This window comes from Phocoena sinus, chromosome 5 (assembly GCF_008692025.1).
Source record: "Phocoena sinus isolate mPhoSin1 chromosome 5, mPhoSin1.pri, whole genome shotgun sequence".
In the NCBI taxonomy this organism is placed as follows: domain Eukaryota; kingdom Metazoa; phylum Chordata; class Mammalia; order Artiodactyla; family Phocoenidae; genus Phocoena; species Phocoena sinus.
In genome coordinates, this window is record NC_045767.1 from 103,100,527 (window position 1) to 103,125,882 (window position 25,356).

The 25,356-nt window shown below is 38.1% G+C and overlaps 2 protein-coding genes across 21 annotated transcripts in view; both read left to right on the top strand.

The window, feature by feature from the left end:
• The window catches only part of PTPN13 (protein tyrosine phosphatase non-receptor type 13), a 233,843-nt gene that overhangs the window by 201,230 nt on the left and 7,257 nt on the right, over positions 1–25,356 (top strand). For 15 of the 20 annotated variants that reach the window (XM_032632180.1, XM_032632187.1, XM_032632176.1 and 12 more), the window contains 5 exons: positions 4–92; positions 16,324–16,379; positions 20,497–20,603; positions 22,139–22,287; positions 24,316–24,406. In XM_032632180.1, coding sequence (XP_032488071.1) covers positions 4–92; positions 16,324–16,379; positions 20,497–20,603; positions 22,139–22,287; positions 24,316–24,406 — 492 coding nt within the window. Of the gene's footprint in view, positions 1–3; positions 93–761; positions 1,849–9,059; positions 9,325–16,323; positions 16,380–20,496; positions 20,604–22,138; positions 22,288–24,315; positions 24,407–25,356 lie in introns of those variants that run through there. The other 5 variants (XM_032632189.1, XM_032632190.1, XM_032632192.1 and 2 more) reach the window with 4 other exon arrangements.
• On the top strand, positions 13,798–14,634 carry LOC116754071 (transcription initiation factor TFIID subunit 13-like). Its single transcript, XM_032632194.1, has one exon. It carries the CDS (start codon positions 13,798–13,800, stop codon positions 14,170–14,172), a length of 375 nt encoding a protein of 124 aa, XP_032488085.1. The 3' UTR covers positions 14,173–14,634.

Genomic DNA, 25,356 nt, shown 5'->3' on the forward strand with positions numbered 1-25,356 from the left:
CAGGTGCATTGAAAACCAGTGGGAAGTTATGTGAAGAGAGAGCAGAAGATACAGACTATGATGGTTCACCTTTACCTGAAGAGTTTACGGAGGTAAGGATAATACCTAGGTAAACACTCTGTGATGCTATATCTTGTTAGAATTCTCTGATGAGGCCTTACCTCTCCCTACCTACCAGTTTCCCTTCTAAGTATTAAAGATAATATACTGATGGCTGGTTAGTAACCTCAGTAAGAATTAGAACTGATGTCATTTACTCATTTTGGAGAAAACTTGCTTTTAAATCATTTAACCTCTTTTGGTGAAGGTTTCCATTCAGGAAAATAGTGCCCAAAAATCTTTTTTTTTGTTTGTTTTTTTGCATCTTCATTATTATTACACCAAATCAAAGTTGGTAATTCCAAGATCCCGTTCCAGTTAATACCTAACCTAGGTAGAAAACTTAATTTTTATCCTTGAGTGCTTGTTTTCTTCTGCCCCTCATGGATCCTTGGTCTTAATTATCATGGAAACATCTCATTCTTTCATTTATTCCACGGCTTTTGCTCTGATTGCTCTGCAGTTTCAGTTGAGACATGTTTTAAAAGATTTAGACAGCTGACATTCATAATACATTAAACTAGTTGGATGCAAACTAGTAAAAATAAGCTGTACAGGAATTAGTGCTTAATATATAGTATATATGTTTGTTAAAAATCTTAAAAAAAATCAAACCCCAAAGTTGGAATCATCTGAGATTAATTTTATTTTTTGCATTTAAGAGTCATCCTATGCCAGGGAAAGAATTACTATTCAAGTTTCCCCAAGCCAAAAAAAAAAAGAAGAAGAAGGAAGAGAAAGAAACAATTAATTTTCAAAAATGTAATCATAGACTTATTTAAGACTAAGACTTCAGATCTTCTGGGACATTGAGCTGACTAAGAAAAAAGCATGAAATAGTAGATAAATAATATGTAAGCCTGCTCAAACTAGGCATCACCCTATTTATATGAATCTGATCTTGCCCATTGTTCTAGGATAATTTCCCTCACAAGGCTTCTGATTCTTCCTATTGAACATCTTCAAAATTGTCAAAACTAAGCTGGTCTGGATTCTTATCACGCATGTACCCACACACAATCTCATATACACGTGATTATTTTCATTAAATACTTACATATAATTAATGTATGTAAATACAAGGAAGCTTATATCTGTTTTAGTATGTATTTCCTAATCCAGAAAAATGATTACACAAATATTAAATAGCTCACAATGTATCATGCTGTAGTGTTTTTACTTAAGTTATTGTTCTTTTGTACTATCTAAATATTAATAATTATAACAATAAGCTCTTTGAAAAAGATTTTCTGAACATTTTAAATCATACTAATCATATTTTTATTAATACTATTTAAAATACCCCTTAAAATGTATGTTCTGAAGTCTCTTAACTAGGACAGTAAATAAAAATCTTTAATATCTATTTCAAAATCCAATGCCTTTTCTTTAAAAAAGAAAAACTTAACATAATATAGATTCTCTTTTACACTGAGCTATTATAACAAAAGTTTATAGCAGACAACTACATTCAGGTTGCTTTTTTTATTTTGATAACGAAGACACTACATCCTCATTGTAAAAAAAATATTTTAAACAGAATCATTTAAAAATGCAAGCTCTTGGGGCTTCCCTGCTGGCACAGTGGTTAAGAGTCCGCCTGCCGATGCAGGGGACACGGGTTCATGCCCCGGTCCGGGAAGATCCCACATGCCACAGAGCGGCTGAGCCCGTGAGCCATGGCCACTGAGCCTGCGCGTCGGAGCCTGTGCTCCGCAACGGGAGAGGCCACAGCAATGAGAGGCCCGCATACCGCAAAAAAAAAAAAAAAAAAATGCAAGCTCCTTTTTTTACCCATTCCTCATCTTCATCTGATATAGCTATTGTTAAAATATTGGGTTTTACCCTTCTATTATACATATGAAAACATGTAAATATACTTTTTGTCACGTGATTCCAAATTTGGTTCTCAGTTAAAATTGATCATTACACTCTTTCCACTAATATGTAAAAATCTGTCTCATATTTTCTTTTTCTTTTTGAAACTTAAAAATATTTATTAATTCATTTATAATAACAATAATCAACCTATTACATGTCAGCATAAATCACGTTTTTAACAGAAAATATCTATATTTTCCAAAACGAGAAAATATGTGAGAAGAGTGGCATTGTTTTACATTAAGTTCTTTTTACATAAATTTACATCACACTTTTTTTATTCAAACAAAGTCACAAAACTTATAATCAATCTCATCAGTTCACTCAGTCCCATGTAATTAATTTTTTTTCATCTTGATCTTTTGTTAGCACTTTTATGAATTCATCAGTTTTCCATTAGAGTTCTGGAAATGCTTATTCATTCAGTTCAGCAGTATAGTCAGTTACCAGAAACCTGTACTTGTCACAGTCTTTTCAATGAATTCCTTGAAGATGAAACCCTTTTATAGGAACATTTTTGCAAAAGCATCAGAGTACACCCAGAACTGTCTGTAAATGACAAAAGACTTAAAAATGACCATGGTTTAAGATTTGATGAAAGTTCATAATAATGCAATTGACAAGCAAATTTAGTTACTTCTGAGATATATGTTTTAAAGTAAACTAGAATTATGACTTACAACATTATACCACAACCTATAAGATTTTTAGAAATTTCATGTAGTATCTGAAACATTTATATTAACATATTTCCATACAAATAACAGAGTTTACTATTCGTTTGTTTTTTCTAACTTTTGAATTTTATTTTTTTATACAGCAGCTTCTTATTAGTCATCAATTTTATACACATCAGTGTATACATGTCAATCCCAGTTGCCCAGTTCAGCACACTGCCATCCCCACCCCGCCGTGGCTTTCCCCACTTGGTGTCCATACATTTGTTCTCTACATCTGTGTTTGAACTTTTGCCGTGCAAACCTGTTCATCTGTACCATTTTTCTAGGTTCCACATACATGCATTAATATACGATACTTGTTTTTCTCTTTCTGACTTACTTCACTCTGTATGATAGTCTCTAGATCCATCCACGTCTCAACAAATGACTCAACTTCATTCCTTTTTATGGCTGAGTAATATTCCATTGTATATATGTACCACAACTTCTTTATCCATTCGTTTGTCAATAGGCATGTAGGTTGCTTCCATGACCTGGCTATTGTAAATAGTGCTGCAGTGAACATTGGGGTGCATGTGTCTTTTTGAAGTATGGTTTTCTCTGGGTATATGCCCAGTAGTGGGATTGCTGGGTCATATGGTAATTCTATTTTTAGTTTTTTAAGGAACCTCCATACTGTTCTCCATAGTGGCTGTATCAATTTACATTCCCACCAAGAGTGCAAGAGGGTTCCCTTTTCTCCACACCCTCTCCAGTATTTGTTGTTTGTAGATTTTCCGATGATGCCCATTCTAACTGGTGTGAGGTGATACCTCACTGTAGTTTTGATTTGCATTGCTCTAATAATTAGTGATGTTGAGCAGCTTTTCACATGCGTCTTGGCCATCTGTATGTCTTCTTTGGAGAAATGTCTATTTAGGTCTTCTGCTCATTTGTGGATTGGGTTGTTTGTTTCTTCAATATTGAGCTGCATGAGCTGTTTATATATTTTGGAGATTAATCCTTTGTCCGTTGATTCATTTGCAAATATTCTCTCCCATTCTGAGGGTTGTCTTTTCATCTTGTTTATGGTTTCCTTTGCTGTACAAAAGCTTTGAAGTTTCATTAGGTCCCATTTGTTTATTTTTGTTTTTATTTCCATTATCCTAGGAGGTGGATCAAAAAAGATCTTGCTGTGATATATGTCAAAGAGGGTTCTTCCTATGTTTTCCTCTAAGAGTTTTATAGTGTCCGGTCTTACATTTAGGTCTCAAATCCATTTTGAGTTTATTTTTGTGTATGGTGTTAGGGAGTGTTCTAATTTTATTCTTTTACATGTAGCTGTCCAGTTTTCCCAGCATCACTTATTGAAGAGACTGTCTTTTCTCCATTGTATATCCTTGCCTCCTTTGTTATAGATTAGTTGATCGTAGGTGTGTGGGTTTATCTCTGGGCTTTCTATCTTGTTCCATTGATCTATGTTTCTGTTTTTGTGCCAGTACCATATTTTCTTGATTACTGTAGCTTTGTAGTATCATCTGAAGTCAGGGAGTCTGATTGCTCCAGCTCCGTTTTTTTCCCTCAAGACTGCTTTGGCTAGTCAGGGTCTTTTGAGTTTCCATACAAATTTTAAGATTTTTTGTTCTAGTTCCGTAAAAAATGCCATTGGTAATTTGATAGGGATTGCATTGAATCTGTAGATTGCTTTGGGTAGTATAGTCATTTTCACAATATTGAGTCTTCCAATCCAAGAACATGGTATATCTCTCTGTCTGTTGGTATCGTCTTTAATTTCTTTCATCAGTGTCTTATAGTTTTCTGCATACAGGTCTTTTGTTTCCCTAGGTAGGTTTATTCCTAGGTATTTATTCTTTTTGTTGCGATGGTACATGGGAGTGTTTCCTTAATTTCGCTTTCAGATTTTTCCTCATTAGTGTATAGGAATGCAAGAGATTTCTGTACATTAATTTTGTATCCCACAACTTTACCATATTCATTGATTAGCTCTAGTAGTTTTATGGTGGCATCTTTAGGATTCTCTTAGGTATACTATCATGTCCTCTGCAAACAGTGACAGTTTTACTTCTTCTTTTCCAATTCGTATTCCTTTTATTTCTTTTTCTTCTCTGATTGCTGTGGCTAGGACTTCCAAAACTCTGTTGAATAATAGTGGTGAGAGTGGACATCCTTGTCTTATTCCTGATCTTAGAGGAAATGCTTTCAGTTTTTCACCATTGAGAATGATGTTTGCTGTGGGTTTGTCATATATGGCCTTTATTATGTTGAGGTAGGTTCCTTCTGTGCCCACTTTCTGGAGAGTTTTTATCATAAATGGGTCTTCAATTTTGTCAAAGCTTTTTCTGCATCTATTGAGATGATCATATGGTTTTTATCTTCAATTTGTTAATATGGTGTATCACATTGATTGATTAGCGTATATTGAAGAATCCTTGCATCCCTGGGATAAATCCCACTTGATCATGGGGTATGATCCTTTTAATGTGTTGTTGGATTCTGTTTGCTAGTATTTTGTTGAAGATTCTTGGATCTATATTCATCAGTGATATTGGTCTGTAATTTTCTTTTTTTTAGTATCTTTGTCTGGTTTTGGTATCAGGGTGATGGTGGCCTCATAGAATGCGTTTGGGAGTGTTCCTTCCTCTGCAGTTTTTTGGAAGAGTTTGAGAAGGATGGGTGTTAGCTCTTCTCTAAATGTTTGATAGAATTCACCTGTGAAGCCATCTGGTCCTGGACTTCCATTTGTTGGAAGATTTTTTTTTTTTTAATTTTTTTAAGAGAAGTCCTTTATTTTTATTATTTATTTATTTATTTTTGGCTGTGTTGGGTCTTCGTTTCTGTGCAAGGGCTTTCTCTAGTTGCGGCAAGCGGGGGCCACTCTTCATCGCGGTGCGCGGGCCTCTCACTATCGTGGCCTCTCCTGTTGCGGAGCAGCAGGCTCCGGACGCGCAGGCTCAGCGGCCATGGCTCACGGGCCCAGCCACTCCGCGGCATGTGAGATCTTCCCGGACCAGGGCTATGAACTCGTGTCCCATGGCATCCGCAGGCGGACTCCCAACCGCTGCGCCACCAGGGAAGCCCTGTTGGAAGATTTTTAATCACAGTTTCAATTTCATTACTTGTGATTTGTCTGTTCATATTTCCTATTTCTTTCTGGTTTCAGTCTTGGAAGATTATACCTTTCTAAGAACTTGTTCATTTCTTCCAGATTGTCCATTTTGTTGGCGTAGAGTTGCTTGTAGTAGTTTCTTAGGATGCTTTGTATTTCTGCAGTGTCTGTTGTAACTTTTCCTTTTTCATTTCTAATTTTATTGACTTGAGTCCTGTCCCTCTTTTTCTTGATGAGTCTGGCTAATGGTTTATCAATTTTGTTTATCTTGTCAGAGAACCAGCTTTTAGTTTTATTGATCTTTGCTGTTGTTTTCTTTGTTTCTATTTCATTTACTTCTGCTCTGATCTTTATGGTTTCTTTCCTTCTGCTAACTTTGGGTTTTGTTTGTTCTTCTTTCTACAGTTCCTTTAGGTGTAGGGTTAGATTGTTTATTTGAGAGTTTTCTTGTTTCTTGAAGTAGGCTTGTATAGCTATAAACTTCCCTCTTAGAACTGCTTTTGCTGCATCCCATAGGTTTTGGATCATCGTGTTTTCATCATCCATTGTCTCTAGGTATTTTTTGATTTCCTCTTTGATTTCTTCAGTGATCTGTTGGTTATTTAGTAATGTATTGTTTAGCCTCCATGTGTTTGTGTTTTTTTACATTCATTTCTAATCTCATAGCGTTGTGCAGAAAAGATGCTTGATATGATTTCAATTTTCTTAAATTTACTGAGGATTGATTTGTGACCCGAGATGTGATCTATCCTGGAGAATGTTCCATGCGCACTTGAGAAGAAAGTGTAATCTGCTGTTTTTGGATGTAATGTCCTATAATATCAATTAAATCTATCTGGTCTGTTATGTCATTTAAAGCTTCTGTTTCCTTATTTATTTTCATTTGGGATGATCTGTCCATTGGTGTAAGTGAGGTGTTAAAGTCCCCCACTATTATTGTGTTACTGTCGATTTCCTCTTTTATAGCTGTTAGCAGTTGCCTTATGTATTGAGGCTCTCCTATGTTGGGTGCATATATATTTATAATTGTTATATCTGCTTCTTGGATTGATCCCTTGATCATTATGTAGTGTCCTTCCTTGTCTCTTGTAACATTCTTTATTTTAAAGTCTATTTTATCTGATATGAGTATTGCTACTCCAGCTTTCTTTTGATTTCCATTTGCATGGAATATCTTTTTCCATCCCGTCACTTTCAGTCTTTATGTGTCCCTAGGTCTGAAGTGGGTCTCTTGTAGACAGCGTATTATGGGTCTTTTTTTTTTTTTTTTTTGCGGTACACAGGCCTCTCACTGTTGTGGCCTCTCCCATTGCGGAGCTCCGGACGCGCAGGCTCAGCGGCCGTGACTCATGGGCCTAGCCGCTCCGTGGCGTGTGGGATCCTCCTGCACCGGGGCACGAACCTGTGTCCCCTGCATCGGCAGGCAGACTCTCAACCACTGCGCCACGAGGGAAGCCTATGGGTCTTATTTTTTTATCCATTCAGCAAGCCTGTGTCTTTTGGTTGGAGCATTTAATCCATTCACATTTAAGGTAATTATTGATATGTATGTTCCTATAACCATTTTCTTGATTGTTTTGGGTTTGTTTTTGTAGGTCCTTTTCTTCTCTTGTGTTTCCCACTTCAAGAAGTTCCTTTAGCATTTGTTGTAGAGCTGGTTTGGTGGTGCTGAATTCTCTTAGCTTTTGCTTATCTGTAAAGCTTTTGATTTCTCCATCGAATCTGAATGAGATCCTTGCCAGGTAGAGTAATCTTGGTTGTAGGTTCTTCCCTTTCATCACTTTAAGTATATCGTGCCACTCCCTTCTGGCTTGTATAGTTTCTGTTGAGAAATCAGCTGTTAACCTTATGGGAGTTCCCTTGTATGTTGTCATTTTTCCCTTGCAGCTTTCAATGAATTGTCTTTAATTTTTGCCAGTCTGATTACTATGTGTCTCGGCATGTTTCTCCTTGGGTTTATCCTGTATGGGACTCGCTGGGCTTCCTGGACTTGAGTGGCTATTTCCTTTCCCATGTTAGGGAAGTTTTGACTATAATCTATTTTCTCAGCTCCTTTCTCTCTCTCTTCTCCTTCTGGGACACCTATAATACGAATGTTGTTGCGTTTAATGTTGTCCCAGAGGTCTGTTAGGCTGTCTTCATTTCTTTTCATTCTTTTTTCTTTATTCTGTTCAGCAGTGCATTCCACCGTTCTGTCTTCCAGGTCACTTATCCGTTTTTCTGCCTCAGTTATTCTGCTGTTGATTCCTTCTAGTGTAGTTTTCATTTCAGTTATCGTATTGTTCATGTCTGTTTGTTTGTTCTTTAATTCTTCTAGGTCTTTGTTAAACATTTCTTGCACCTTATTGATCTTTGCCTCCATTCTTTTTCCGAGGTCCTGGATCATCTTCACTATCATTATTCTGAATTCTTTTGTGAAGGTTGCCTATCTCCACTTCATTTTGTTGTTTTTCTGGGGTTTTATCTTGTTCCTTCATCTGCTACATAGCCTTCTGCCTTTTCATCTTGTCTGTCTTTCTGCAAATGTGGTTTTTGTTCCACAGGCTTCAGGACTGTAGTTCTTGCTTCTGTTGTCTGCCCTCTCTGTCTCATACTTTCTAATGCTTCCCTATTATTCTCTTGCATAGATATACCATAATTTATTAAGTTGACTATATATTATGAGTATTAAATTTATTATAAACAGTAATGCAGCAAAGGTTCCTATTTCTTTATAATGTAAATTCTAGGTCTCACAAGACAGAATTATGCCCTCAACCCGAGCATTTCAAAGGTTTATATTATTTTTCTGATTCCTGCAGGCATTTGAGTTTGTAGTCTGTTCTAGTTTGCTTGGGCTGCCATAACAAAACACCACAACCTGAGTGGCTTAAAAAAAGAGAGAGAAAATTTATCTTTTCACAGTTCTGGAGGCTGGACTTCTACAATCAAGGTGTTAGAAGGTTTGGTTTCTGGCAAGACCTCTCTCCTTGGCTTGTAGGCAGCTCTCTTCTAGCTGTGTCCTCACATGGTCTTTCCTTTGTGTGCACACACTCCTGGTGTCTCTTCCTCTTCTTATAAGGACACCAATCCTATTGGATTAGAGCCCCATCCTCATGACCTCATTTAGCCTCAGTTATCTCCATAAAGACCCTATTTCCAAATACAGTCCCATTGGGGGTTAGGGCTTCAACCTGTGAACTTTGGCGGGACACAGGTCAGTTCATAACACAGTCTTTGTCTTAGCCACTTATAAAATATAATCAAGGGCTTCCTGGGTGGCACAGTGGTTGAAAACCCGCCTGCCAATGCAGGGGACACAGGTTTGATCCCTGGTCTGGAAGGATCCCACATGCCGTGGAGCAACTGAGCCTGTGCACCACAAGTACTGAGCCTGCATGCCACAGCTACTGAAGCCCACATGCCTAGAGCCTGTGCTCTGCAAAAAGAGAAGCCACCGCAACGAGAAGCCCGTGCACCACAACAAAGAGTAGTCCCTGCTTGCCACAACTGGAGAAAGTCCGTGCGCAGCAACGAAGACCCAATGCAGCCAAAAATAAATAAATAAATAAAATTTTTAAAAGAAGATAAAAGAACACTCATGTGCACGTCTTTGTGTGGATATGGAAAATTTAATTATATATGTGTAATCAAATTTTATTCACAATAGTTAAAAAACAAGAGCTCTAGGCATAAATTCAACGAAGAATGTACATATTTATATTATGAATACTTTAAAACTCTACAGAGAAGCACAAAAGAAGTATCAAAAACATTCCTTGTTCTTTGATAGAAAAAAATCTAAAATTTAAGTTCTCCCTAGATTCACCCCTAAATTAAATATGGTCCCATAAAATATTTTGAGGTTTCTGTTTTGTTTTGTTGTTTGTTTTAGTAAGAGGCAGGGTGGCTTTGTGAAATGATTCTAAAGTTTACATAGTAGAATTAGGATGTAAATCTATCCAGAACAAATCTAAAAATTAAGGTTCTTGGAGGGAGAATATTCCTACCAGTTATTAGGAAATATTATGTAAATAATACGTAAGTTGTCCTGCCACCGAAGTATAGATAGAGCCCACAAATTTGTGTCTTGAGAATTCAAGATGTTTAAGACTAAGTATTTCGGTCCAGTTGATCCTGAAAAACAAATTAGCACTTGAATAGGTGAGACTTCTGCTTTAGAAGAGATTTTGACTAATGGTAAGCAAAACAAAGAAAGCAGAAAACAAATTTAGGAAAAGAGGACACAAAGTACTGAAATAAAAACATGAAAAAGTTTCATGTGTTTCAAAATCTAAATGTGTTAAAGTCACAATGTTAATTATATTCATAAGAAGGCAAATTCAAGAGACAAATATGACTAATCTTCATCTCTGAAAGAAAGACTGAACCAGTATTCTAGAAAAGTTTTGTTTCATCTTAACGTTTCTCGAATATTACCTACATTTGAGTAGTTTTAAAGAGTTCCATAGAGTTTTTTTAAATATTCAGAAATTTGTAAGTGTGCCACGTTGGGAATCACCCTAAACAAATGATTATTTACTGAATTGGTTCTTAACAGTATATTTTGCAACCCTGAAAGTTTTATCATGTGCCAGAAGTTAAGGTGCTATCCACTGGTATTATAAAAAGTAGAGGAATGTCCTTTTTAAAAAGAAAGATTAATCCCTCTAGCTACTTGTGTAAGTCGTTGCATTTGTCCCTCTGCTGCAATTAATTGTCTCTATACTTAACTATAGTAGCCCCCGGCCCCCCATCTACAGTTTCACTTTCGGGGGTTTCAGTTACTTACGGTCAACCACAGTTGGAAAATGTTAAGTGGAAATTCCAGAAATAAACAATTCATAAGTTTTAAATGATGTGCCATTCTAAGCAGTGAGATGAAGTCTTGCTCCGTCTCACTCCGTCCCACCCAGGACATAAATCATCCCTTTGTCCAGTGTATCTTGCCCATTAGTCACTTAGTAGGCATCTTGGTTATCGGAGCGGTCATGGCAGTATCCAAGTGTTTGTGTTCATGTAACTCATTCAATGATGGCCCTGCAGTACAAGAGTAGTGATGCTGGCAATCTGGATGTTGCTAAAGAGAAGCCATAAGTGCTTCCTTTAAGTGAAAAGGTGAAAGTTCTCTACTTCATAAGAAAAGAGAAAAATTGTATGCTGAGGTTAGTTGCTAAAATCTACGGTAAGAACAAATCTATCTGCGAAATTGTGAAGAAGGAAAAAGAAATTTGTGCTGGTTTTGCTGTTGCACCTCAAACTGCAAAAGTTAAGGCCACAGTGCATGAAAAATGCTTAGTTAAGATGGAAGAGGCATTCAATTTGTGAGTGGAAGACATGAACAGAAAACAGAGTTCAGCACTTTCCGTGGTATCAGGCATTCACTGGGTGTCTTGGAACGTATCACCCCTCAGATAAAGGGGTACTACTATACCTCTTAGCGAAGTACTTCAGGCCAATGTCTGTGTGTTATTTGTGAATGAATGCCAGTCATACACATTATTGTAAATTACTACCGAAAGTTTCAAAACTCTTCACTTCAGCTGTTGCTGAACTTGTTTATTTTGGGGATAACAGGGTAAGAAGGGACGTCAGGGTGTCCGTCCTAAATTTGTTTGTGCAATCTAGCCGTCAATTTGGGAGATGTACACATGCAAATAAGTAAATTTTCTTTCTCCATGGAAGCTCTGATTTCCCACAAATAAATTGAAATTAATATCAGAATAACTTAATTTTACTTTCAACTCTACAAAAAGCTATAGTAAAAAAACATATCCTGCTTTTTTATGGAGTGTCTATGTGGAGTTCAGAGAGGATTATAAAGAATTAGGGAATATAGGGGCTATACAGGAGTATGTGGGTATGGTTATTAAAACCTCCTAGAGAATTAGCATTTTAAAGATTTTGATAGGTGAGATAAAATGGGAAAGAGCATTCCTTACCGAGGAGCTTCTCAGCAAAGGTACAAAGGTCTGGATCAACATGGAAAATTCAGGGCACTAAATCATTGCTATTAGGGTATCACATGGTGTCTTGAAAGCTAAGGCTTAAGAGATAGGGATGGGTTCATGAAATGACTTACATGCCATGCCAAAGAAAGAGCCCTTGTTTTCATCTGGCCCTGGGCACTACAAATTATGTAGCTGGTCCTAGATCCAGCAGATACCTCCTCTACTCTTCAAGTTGCTGGATCTGGATTCTTTGAGCAGTAGGATTACAAACTAACCTTCAAACAGGCTGGCCATGATAAAAACCTTAAATCTTTTCCTTGAGGCAGTACTACAGCCTCCTCCTCTTCCAAAGAGCCTACAATCCAGAATGAGAAGACTGACCGACCCACCCCCAAACCATACATAGGTAAACTTTGCAAAAATAGTGAAAAATTGGTTAATACAAGTATTGCTATAGTGTATTTCCAATTGGGCTTTATCTCATTATTTTAATGTTAATAACACTTTTTTAATAAATTTATTTATTTTTGGCTGCATTGAGTCTTCGTTGCTGTGCGCGGGCTTTCTCTTTGTTGTGGTCTGCGGGCTTCTCATTGTGGTGGCTTCTCTTGTTGCAGAGCACGGGATCTAGGTGCGTGGGCTTCAGTAGTTGTGGCTCACAGGCTCTAGAGCGCAGGCTCAGTAGTTGTGGCGCACGGGCTTAGTTGCTCCATGGCATGTGGGATCTTCCAGGCCCAGGGCTCGAACCTGTGCCCCCTGCATTGGCAGGCAGATTCTTAACCACTGTGCCACCAGGGAAGGCCAGTAACACCTTTATAAAAGGCTGTATACTTTGCAAAATGATTGCACACATGGTGATTCCTAGATCAGGATTATGATGGGGAATAAGAAATCCAAATGACTACTTGGAAAAAAGTTTTAACCCAGACTAAAATTATCAGCTTCTAAAAACGGATAAGGAGGGCTTCCCTGGTGGTGCAGTGGTTAAGAATCCGCCTGCCATGGGCTTCCCTGGTGGCGCAGTGGTTGAGAGTCCGCCTGCCGATGCAGGGGACACGGGTTCGTGCCCCGGTTCGGGAAGATCCCACATGCCGCGGAGCGGCTGCGCCCGTGGGCCATGGCCACTGAGCCTGCGCGTCCGGAGCCTATTGCGTTCAAGCCCTGGTCTGGGAAGATCCCACATGCCGCAGAGCAACTAAGCCCGCATGCCGCAACTGCTGAAGCCCGTGCACCTAGTGCCCATGCTCCACAACAAGAGAAGCCACCACAATGAGAAGCCTGCGCACTGCAACGAAGAGCAGCCCCCACTCGCTGCAACTAAAGAAAGCCCGCACGCAGCAACAAAGACCGAACACAGCGAAAAACAAATTTATTTTTTTAAAAAAACGGATAAGGTCTAAGAAGGTTTTTTTTCAGTTGTCAGTGAACAATCTACTTTATTTCTTCCACCATAGAAGTTCTGTGTCTCCCTCAGATAAACTGAAAATGATATCAGAGTCACTTTATTATAGATACTTTTTAACTCTACAGAGTCTGTACCTAAAAGATCAAATAAACACGCAATTACAAGTTGTGATACGGTCTATGAAGTTTAAAAAAGTGCTACGAAAGAGAATACCAAGGAGACCCACTTTTAGACTGGGTGGTTAGGAAACATCCTCAGAAGGTAAAGACACTTAGATTAAACAAGGAAAAAGTGAAAAAAGAGCGATTTTGAAGAGCTAAAAGAAAGGCCCATCAGTTTGAATCCTAGTTAGTGAAGAGGAGAGTAAAACCAGATGGATTGTAGAGGTAGACAGAGGCCAGATAATGCAGGATCTTGAAATGGAAGGAATTTCTCATTTAAGATAATTTGTCCTAATGAAGAATTAAATGTAAGATTAACCATGTAAGAATGCAACTTGGCATCTCCTGATTGTAGCAAACTGCTTCTGCAGGACTTGGGTCTCTGTGACACCATACTCAGTTAAAGTACGACCTGAGTGATCTCAGTTTCCTAGGGAGACACCCCTCACTTTAAAAAATAAAAGGGCAAATATGATAGCCCTTATGTGTGGAATCTAAAATATGATACAGGCCCTGGAGGTGGCTGGCTGCTGGGATGGCAGATGAAGAAGAAAACCCCACCTTTGAGGAAGAAAATGAAGAAATTGGAGGAGGTGCAGAAGGTGGACAGGGTAAAAGAAAGAGACTTTTTTCTAAAGCATTACAGTGTATGATGTATAGGTTTGGGGATGACCAGAATCCTTATACTGAGTCAGTAGATATTCTTGAAGACCTTATCATAGAGTTCATCACCGAAATGACTCACAAGGCAATGTCAATTGGAAGACAAGATCGGGTACAAGTTGAAGATATCGTCTTCTTGATTCGAAAGGACCCAAGAAAGTTTGCTAGGGTTAAAGACTTGCTTACTATGAATGAAGAATTGAAACGAGCTAGAAAAGCATTTGATGAAGCAAACTATGGATCTTGACACTTTTTGTACTTTCTGAAGCTTCATGATTTTCTGGGGAAACCATATTTAATAACTATTTTCCACAGTAAGGTTCTGATATCTAGCCATGTGAATGAAAAATGGAGAACCACAACGTTTTCAGTCTTTATATTCATGTCTCCAATTTTAGAGTGATATTTGAGCCTTTAATTGCCTGCCATTATATTACCATACTTTGAATTAATTACTGGATTTTAATGACCACATGTAAGTCAAAGTACCTTGCAAACCATTCAGTTCCTTCTGACTTTTGACCATCTAAATGATGAATTAATATTTATGTATTAGGTGTACTTGTGCCATTGTAGGCTGTACTGTAACTGTTTAATATGTGAAATCTAAATGGTACCTTTGATAGCGAAGACATGTGCTTCATGTATTCTAAAGTTTTTAGATTACAGTAGTCTTAAGTTATTAAAAGACTTAAGGAAAAAATGATAAAAAATACAACCTTTAAGGAGAAAATGATAAAAAATACAACCTTTTTTAGGAGTGTTTGTCTTAAGATAATTTGTTTTAATACTCTTTAGATAACAAGAGTGATTTTTTCATTTTAATTTTTTATTTTTTGAGAAACTAAAACTTCCCTATGAATGCTTCTGTGTTGGAAGACTTATTTGACTTAAAATCTTCAGGGCTTATACTATTGGTCAGTTTTTAAGAGAACTCATTTTCCCAGGTCAAAGCTTCTAAAAATAAGTGCTTTCAGTAGCAGGATAAGCATTTGGTAGTGTTTATTAACTTATTTGTTAGTACTTGTTCATTGTGGAAATGTGTACTTGACTAAGACCATGTGTGGCCATGGAAACCACTTTTGTAGTTCAGCATATACAGGTTTTGTTCGTATTTTGCTTATTGTATTATTCTTGCACTTAGCTTAAATTAAGGATTAAAATTGCATTTAAGGGATCATTGGATATTACTGTTTGTGAAACTGAATGTTTTGTGTCCCGCTTATAAACATTATCTATGAATTAGTACTTAGGAAAACTTTACTTTCTTAACCTATCAGTATAAGGAATAAAGTATGAAAAATTAAAAAGAAAAATATATGATACAAATGAACTTATTTACGAAACAGACTCACAGATATAGAAAACTTGATGGTTACCAAAGGGCAAAAGGGGTGGGAGAGGGATAAATTAGGAGTTTGGTATCAGCATATACAAACTACTATATATAAAACAGATAAACAACAACGTCCTACTGTATAGCACAGGGAACTATATTCAATATTCTGTAATAAACCATAATGGAAAAGAACATGAAAAAGAATATACATGTGTGTGTATATATATATGTGTGTGTGCATGTGAATCACTTTGCTGTACACCAGGAACTAACAAAACATTGTAAATCAACTGTACTTTAATTAAAATTTTAAAAAATTAAATAAATGGGCAAGATAACACATTGGAAATTTTAGATTTTAAAATTGAAGTAGTGTAAAAACATATGCCATGTATGCACATCTAAATAATTGTTACTTTAGATTTTTCTTTTTCCTTACCTCTATACATTCATATCCCTTATATAAGAAATGAAAGGGACTTCCCTGGTGGCGCAGTGGTTAAGAATCCGCCTGCCGATGCAGGCGATGCGGGTTCGAGCCCTGGTCTGGGAAGATCCCACATGCCGCAGAGCAACTAAGCCCGTGCACCACAACTACTGAGCCTGCGCTCTAGAGCCCACGAGCCACAACTACTGAAGTCCACGCGCCTAGAGCCCGTGCTCTGCAACAGGAGAAGCCACCGCAATGAGAAGCCTGTGCACCGCAAGGAAGAGTAGCCCCCACTCGCCACAACTAGAGAAAGCCCGCGCGCAGCAATGAAGACCCAATGCAGCCAAAAATAAATAAATAAAATAAATTTATATATATAAAAAAAGAAATTAATGAAAAGCCAAGATGAGTGTGAGGTGAATAAGTGGAGCCAGCCAAAACTCTTGTGCCACTGCAGATGCCTTAGCCACAGTTTGGCATGCATTGATTGAATGTCATGTGTCTTTGTAACATGATGATGAATAATAACAGTAAATATAGGAAATAAAATTGAACATTATGTAGGATTGTTTTTTGTTTGTTTGTTTGGTACAATGGGCTAATTTGATTTTGGTTTTTCTTTGTTGTAGTCTACCAAAATGAATGGCTGTGAAGAATATTGTGAAGAAAAAGTAAAAACTGAAAGGTAAAAAAACTATTTTTCAAATATTTATAACACTTTCATTCTCTTTTTAGAAGTGCTCTGAAGATTTCCATTTAGATGTTGATTTTTAAATTAATGTGTCTTTTCCAGTCAAATGAGACTTATTGAGTAGATTATGGAACTATGGTTGAATATTAAAAATGTTCCTGAATGTTGTTACATGGAGGTTCTAGGGACATGTGACAATGTGTTTGTTATGACATTGCTCAAAAAAAGCAATGTATTCTCTTGACCATCAGAAAAAAATCCAAGAAAAGTCTAAAAGGAAATGTGCCAACAATGATGATAGTACCTTCTCCTGGTGTGATTATAGGTAACCTATTTTTCTGTTTCTCTAAATTTTTCTATACTTCACATATTTCATTCTTTAATAAGAAAATAAAACCAAAGAAGGTAAGAAACATTTTAAACCCCCCACAAATGTTTTTCTTTTTGAAAACGGTTTCTAATATAAAATAAGATATTTTTGTAACACTAAATGATGTCTCAGGAAGAGTTTATGTATATTGTTGGCCAACAAAGTGGTTGTACATAAATTTTGCTTCATATTAAATGATAACCAAACAGTCAAAGGGAGCTATTTCCATTTTCCTAGAAAAGCAAATTGACAGTGAATTTTTCACTAAGTTAGACAGGGGGTACATATTGTTAACATAGAAATGCATAGTCTTATATTTAAAAGATCAGCAAATATCTGGGCCAGCCACCAGTAGTAATAAGATACAGGCTCTTCCCTGTCAACAGGGGAAGGGAGGAAGAATAAATTAGTGTAAATTCTTTGGGTGGCAAATTGAAAACACTATTAACATACAGATTTTATTAACATGTTACTGATTCTTGGAAACACTTTTTAAAATTTTTAACGTCTCATGAAGGGTCATAAAATTATAGTCTGATATTATTTCTTAATGTAAGCAAAGTAATAGTGTATTTTTATTATTATTATTATCCAGATATTTATTGAGCACCTAATATAAACCAGACAGTGTGCTTGAAATACACTGTTAACAAGACAAAGCAGCTCCTTAACCCAAGGAACTCACAGTCTAGCATAAAGGCAAATATTAATCAAATAATCCCACAAATAAATCATCATAGACCATGAAAAATGCTGTTTATTGTAAAAAGTCATGACGAACTGTGAGAGGATATCACCTGGGGGCTTGATGTTCTCAGACAGTAAGTAGTAGGTGAGGTTTCTCCTTGAAGAGACATTTACGTTCTGAAGCATGAACAGGAGTCGCCTAGGACAGGGGTAGGGGTATGGGAAAGACAGCGTGGAGCTGTCCAAGCAGAGGAGCAGCGTGTGCAAAGACCCCAGGGCGGGAGAGGGCACAGAGCACCTGAGGGCCTGAACTAGACCAGAGTGGCTGACAGCAGAGCAAACAGGAGAGGGGCCCGAGATGAGAAGGGAGCAGGGTAAGGACCTTGGCCTTTATCCCGAGAGAAATGGGGGCCATGGAGTTTTTGAAGCAGGGGACTGACATGATAAGGTGTGTACTGTGGAGAATGAACTGGAGAGGGCCAGAGGGGAAGTGCAGAGGCCAACATGGGAGATAAGTAGAAGGAAAAGAGAGAAAATGAGAGGGTGAGAGCAACCCCATGTCAGTTGGGAGGCAAACTGGTAGAGATTAAGAACATGGGCTTGGAATCAGGCTGCCCAGTTTGTGTCCTGGCTTTGTCACTTACTCTGTGATCTTGAGCAAATTACCTGAGCTCATCTCTAAAACAGGGATAGTATCTGTCTACCTCCTAGATTGTGTGAGGATTAAATGACCAATACACCTCAAGAATTTAGAGTGGGGCTTCCCTGGTGGCGCAGTGGTTGAGAGTCCGCCTGCCGACGCAGGGGACACGGGTTCGTGCCCTGGTTCGGGAAGATCCCACATGCCGCAAAGCGGCTGGGCCCATGAGCCATGGCCGCTGAGCCTGTGCGTCCGGAGCCTGTGCTCCACAACAGGAGAGGCCACAACAGTGAGAGGCCTGCGTACCGCAAAAAAAAAAAAAAAAGAATTTAGAGTGGTATCTGGCACACAGGAATGTGCTGTGGCCCAAGGCTACACAGCTACTACCTAGAAACAGACAAATACTGGACTGCTCTGATTAAAGCTGGGGGTGGGCGGGCCGGGCCCCGAGACTCATCCACTTGTCCACCCCTAACCACCACCTTGCCCTAGTCCCACTCACGCAGCCCTAAATGCCTGGGACTTCACAGACTCCCTCTCTGCCAAAGAAGGTTGGCCTCAGAGTAGCCTGTTGGGAGCCTGTCTCCTGGGCATTGTGTGAAAAAATGGGGTGACGGCAGCTGACCTGTTTAAGAGTTCCGGCACGCAGGGCCACGCTCAACTTTATAATATAACTAGACTAGAACCTCAGAAGGCTTTTGCTTCCCATACTTCATCTGCCAAAAAGAAGAGAAGTCTAAACACTCTTCTGCTTGCTGACGTATATATAAACTATTTTATTTTTTAAATAACGATGAAGGGGAAAAAGTCCACAAAACAGACAAAAACAGCCTCAAAGGAACTCGAAGGACATGTAGATCTCAGAAGGGTACGGGTAACAGAAATGCCTTTGAAGGAACTCCTGCGAAGTTTATGGTGGCCCTCACTACCTGCCTGCTTTATTATTCACTCTGTCTCCCCTCTCTGCCCCTCCTAAGCCATGGTTGTGACCCGGTTTCAAGCAGAGACTTAGTCAACTCTGGGTTCTAACCTCCTAGAGATTTGCTTGGGGACAAGGAAGTCCATGTATCAACCACAGGCCCCACTGCAGGAATGGCCCCCTGAGACCTCACGACCTGTGGCTGGTCAGGGTCACTGGGGGGTGAAGACAGGGTCTATGAACCCACAACCCAGCCAGCTGTTCCAGGTGTTTGGCACATAGGTAGTCCAAGTATCTCTCATTGTGACCTAATTCAGAATAGTGTATCTTACAATGATACGTGTCATAGGTTCAAAGAACTGTAGTACATTCCCTTCAACCTAGCAATTTTATTTCTAAGAATTGATCCTACTACCATATGTATGCAGATGTTTCTATAAGAATATTTATTGCAACATTGTTTATAGTAGTAAAAAACCCTAATAGACACAAAATAAATTAGGGTGTACTCATACAATGAAATACTAAGTAGCTGTTCAAAAGAATGAGAAAGAAGGGAGGATCCTTATGGGAGGATCTCCAAAACATATCCTTCCAAACAAAGCATACTTGCTAGAAGACCAAGAAGACCTCATGGATGCAGAACTTGCAAATTACATGTTAACTGTGATGTACAATTAGTTGGAGCAGAGGAAAGCATCCACTATAAAAGCAGCATAATTGCTGTCCTGTTACAATGTTTTGGGAGCATTAGTGCATGTCCTGCCTTAATGGTGTATAATAATGTCATCAGACAAAATGTACTCTGCTTTGTTCCCCTGAGCATCAGAAAGTTTAAAATGTATTCAGGCCTTTGCATTCTCCTTTTTCATCTCATCTGATCGCTAAATGTTATTCTTCTACCTAGTTTCTCTTTTCTAGCCACCCACCTTACCCGAGAGATGGCATCTGCTGTGCACCCCTAGAATAATGAGAACTTGTACTGAGTTTTATTACATTAAGTGAGTGCCCAGATACCGGAGTGTCCTTTTCACCCCCAATTGTAGTGAAAGACTGATGTCCATCAGTAGGGACTTCTGTAATTAAATGAAGAATCATTCATACAGTACAATAGTAGACAGCTGTTAAAAAAAACAAAAGAGAGCTATACTTACACAGTTGTAATCATGCATCCAAGTGGAAGGGTGGAAACAAACCACCACTTTCTCCATCCCCAAGATGACTCCTTCAACCTAAGGTTCAAAGACTTGGGATTTGTTTGAGGATAAAATTTAAACTATATTAAACAATTCTGTACCTCAGTTTAATTTATATCTACCAATAAATTTTAGGAATTGTGGATTTAAGGTTTTTTTAATCAGATAATCTATTTTAAATACCATAATAATTGTAGTGGAAATATGTAGGACATATTTCCAAATATTCAAGGACATAATATTTCATTTTATTTTGGACACAGAACTGAAGAAAATATAAATGTGTTTTGTTGTCATAGCTTAATTCACAAGTCAGCAGAAAAGAAGACTGATGATGATGATGAAATAACATGGGGAAGTGATGAATTGCCAATAGAAGTGACAAACCACGAAGATTCCAATAAAGGCAAGAAATTTATTAGCAACTTTTTAAATCAAAAACTATAGGTAGAAAAAATAAGTGTTTGAAAATTACAGTTTTCAGAATATATGGATATGTTATTTCACCATATGTCTACATTATTAAGTTCTATACATAAAGTTAAATCACATAGACAAACATCAACATTCATTTATTGACCAGATATTTGCACAGTTATTAGGCTAAAATTCTCAGTGGCTTGGAGTAAAATATGTAAATAGATGTGTAAATACTTTAAATGGAAACAAGAATAAGAAATCTAGGAGCACATTTTATTTAAAGTAGGAAGAATAGCTCAAAGATAGGAAAATTTTTAAGAGCAAGAGTCAGTTGGTCTATCCTCACTATTACTGCCTCTCTTGTTTTATACTGAGCCAGTAGATAAATGAAGTTCTATCTAGCGTTTTATTTCTTTTTTTTTCGTATAAAGAAATGTTATATTAATGCAGTGAAAGAACACAGTTTTGTAATTTGAAGTCATTGTTGAAAGAAATTAAAGGAGTCGAATTAACACTTTTTTGACTTAGTTGGATTGTTGGTGTCAATGGAAATGCTCAAATCCTGTAACCCAGGTTCATCTCTCTAGCCTCTGAGCTCCTGTTGCATTCACACTCAGTTCTGTGAAAGTTTACAGTTATTTCATATGATTGGATTTTGTATTCACAACTAGTTTTTGCCCCAGACAGAACTTAAGCTTCTTGAGATCCCCCAGTGTCTGGAATTACTGTTGCGTGCATAGTAGCTGCATCATCAAAATGCTTTTATCAACTGATTGATGTAATTAAAGCTACACTTGTGCAGACTATAGCAAGAAGTCTCTCCTACTTTTTTCCAGGATAACAGTTGCCTTCTGTTATCAGCATTTTCCATAGGTAGAGCAGGTACTAAATTAGACACATACCTCTTCTTAGACATTGATAGCACTTGTTTGATAAACTCCTAAAGACCCTTAGGATTTCATTTGCATGGAGAAAACTATCAAATGACAGAGATAGTGGCACTGAGTACCAAGGGTGGGTAGAGAGGGGAGAAATCAGTGTTTCTAGTGCCATGTCCCCTTGTAAGGAATTTCTGAAGCATCTCCCTTCATCTTTTCTCCATGTGCTTGGAGGCTAATTTAAATGCAAAATAAAAACAGGACTAAATACATTCTTATCAAGTAAACAGTGCCATTTGGGTCCAGAGAAGCAAAGAGAAACAATTTAAACTCCTTTAGAAGCTATAAGTAATTGACAGCCAAGAGCCTTAAGAACTCTGAACAGTCAGTGAGGTGTTCCCTTAAGGTTTGGGTACAAGGATCTTGCTATGGCCAGGATTTTCCTTTGATGATTGTAGTTATCTGCCTACTTGTTAGTTCTATTGCCTTATTAAGTCAAAGACTCTCACTTTTGTAAAAAACAGATGAGGTGAGAATAGGATAAAATTTGTTCTCTTACTGGCTAAAATTAGCTCTCTTATTGGCTAAATCAATTCTGGGGGGAATTGTTTTTTTTTTTAATCAACTGCCATCTTCTTGTTAGGTCATCCCTTTCTGACAAATGAGGAGCTCACCACACTCCCCATTGTCAAAGTGCTTCCCTCCAGTAAATACACCGGTACGGAGTTGAAATCAGTCATTCGAATGTTGCGGGGTTTACTAGATCAAGGAATTCCGTCTAAGGAGGTAGAGGTAAGGGGCTTTTGACAATTGTTCTTTCTCCAACAAAGTTTTCTGCAAGGTTAGGAGAAATTTTAAGAATCTTGAAAATGTCTATTACTTTACAACTTCCAACTATAAAAGTACCATCTTGTCACTTCTAGCAGTAAATTAATTTTTCTAATTAGGATCCTAATAGTATTGATTTAAAGGGATCTCTTTAGCAGCTTCAGAGCTTGATAAATCTCCCTGAAGATTATCCTCATATGTAAGGCTAAAGAGTTATTTTAAAAAGTCAAGTATCGGGCTTCCCTGGTGGCGCAGTGGTTGAGAGTCCGCCTGCCGATGCAGGGGACACGGGTTCGTGCCCCGGTCCGGGAAGATCCCACATGCTGCAGAGCGGCTCGGCCAGTGAGCCATGGCCGCTGAGCCTGCACGTCCGGAGCCTGTGCTCCGCAACGGGAGAGGCCACAACAGTGAGAGGCCCGTGTACCGCAAAAAAAAAAAAAAAAAAAGTCAAGTATCAACTCCAACCATCCACTAAACTTCATAGTTAATACACTAAAGATGTGATTCATCGTTAGCAACAGTTTTTATTTTAATACAGCTCCAAGAATGTGCCCCCCAGTTCAAAACAGCAGTGCTTCAGAGGCCTTGCTCCTGTGGTCTTGCTGGCCCCATCCATTACTTACCACTAGGCCAAAGAATAATGTAGCACCACTGTGGTTTGGGGGTCTACCTTGCCCATCTCCCTCAAACCATCTGCTTACTTGCCCACATCCTGAGCTTTTCGTAGACCCTGAAGTGAAAGGAGCTAACTTCTACTGAGAGCTTCAACAGTGTGCTAGATGCTTTGTGTATAATGCTCAAAATATTTTAAATCCCATTGTATGGATTTGGAAACAGGTTCACAATGTTAAGTTATACTCTTTCTCTCCATTTTGCAGAAGTGATTTCTTCTTTAAGGTCTTAAGTTTAAATGTTACCATCTCAGAGACTTTCCATCACAACCCTTTATAAAGCAGATGTTTATTTTTCTGTATCACAGCAGCTTGTTAATTTCTTCAAAGCATATATCGCAATATTTGTTTGTTTACTCTTTTACTGCCTCTTTCTCCCAGTAGCCTGTGGTCTCCAGGACAGCCCAAATCATATCTTCTTTCTCTCTAATGTATTCCTAGCACTTATTACAGTGCCTTGCATATAGTAGGCATTTTCAATGTATATTGGTTGACTTGGATGGCTAGATGGATGGATTAATTAATGAGTGAATGAAAAGTGAGAAAGAGTTGGCTTTAGAATTTAGGACTATCTTACCACAATTCTACCACGTGGAATATTCTGTGACCCCAGAGACAATAATGCAAGAAATTCTGCTCCAGCTCATTACTTTAAGCCAAAATTGTTTTCATGAATTGTGTTTTTTTCTTCTAAAATGAAATTATACACATCTTTAAGCTGAAATTTAAAATTAATTAGTTGACTATAACATGTTAAAGATATTTGCAACAATATATTTCAACAACTGATATATTGAATTAGTATTGGGATTGCAGGCTTATTTGTCTTGACAGGACATATCTGTTTCTTAACGGTCAAATTTGCCCTGATCAATAGTCAGTTTTTCACCCTGCACATTTAAAGCATTTGCAGGGGCTTCCCTGGTGGTTCAGTGGTTAAGAATCCACCTGCCAATGCAGGGGACACAGGTTCGAGCCCTGGTCCGGGAGATCCCACATGCCACGGGACAACTAAACCTGTGCGCCACAACTACTGAGCCTGCGCTCTAGAGCCCGTCAGCCACAACTACTGAAGCCCACGTGCCTAGAGCGCATGCTCCGCAACAAGAGAAGCCACCACAATGAGAAGCCCGTACACCGCAACAAAGAGTAGCCCCCACTCGCTGCAACTAGAGAAAGCCCACGCACAGCAATGAAAAACCAAGGCAGCCAAAAATAAAAATAAATAAAATAATTTATTTTTTAAAAAAGCATTTGCAATCATTACTGAATTACTGTTTATCTCAACGAATTTAATTTTATTTCCACTTTTGCTTTACAGAATCTTCAAGAATTAAAACCTCTGGATCAGTGTCTAATTGGACAGACTAAGGAAAACAGAAGGAAGAACCGATATAAAAATATACTTCCCTGTAAGTTCCAATTTGGCTTCAAATCAAATGTATTTTTAATATAATTTAAACATTTAAAACTTATGTGCTAGTTTACCTTATCTCTCACGTAAGTGTGCACACACGCAGACACACACATTCAGTAACAAATAAATAAATTTATATATACAACCTGAATTCTTTTAAAATTATCTGTGGGGCTTCCCTGGTGGTGCAGTGGTTAAGAATCTGCCTGCCAGTGCAGGGGACAAAGATTCAAGCCCTGGTCCGGGAGGATCCCACATGCTGCAGAGCAGCTAAGCCCGCGTGCCACAACTACTGAGCCTGCGCTCTACAGCCCACGAACCACAACTACTGAGCCCATGCACCTAGAGCCAGTGCTCTGCAACAAGAGAAGCCACCGCAGTGAGAAGCCCGCACACCGCAATGAAGAGTAGCCCCTGCTCACTGCAACTAGAGAAAGCCCGTGCACAGCAACAAAGACCCAATGCAGCCAAAAATAAATAAATAAATAAATAAAATTTATAAAATTATCTGTGTATTCTGAAAATTGATTAGAGGCATCTTAAACATTTCTTCAGACATTGATGAATTTTTAAAGTCTTTTTAAAAATTGGAATTGGCTTCTAGATAAGCAATTTCTTAGTTCATGTGTCACAATCAAATCTATCTATTCTACTATTTTAAGTTTAGAGGAATGTCTGTGGTACATAACAGCTGTATACGTGTGTGTGGCCACCATGGGACTACCAAGTTACATTGTTCTTTGAATTGTTTAAGATAACAGGAAGAAAAAAATAGCAATTCTTTTTACCTATATTTCACCCATTTCACCAACGTGTTTTTTAAAAAATATATATATATGAATATATGTATATAGCTAAAATTTTAACATCTAGCAACTTCTTATAATAATCACAAGCCACATTTACATATATAATCATGTTGGATTACATGATATGACATACTGA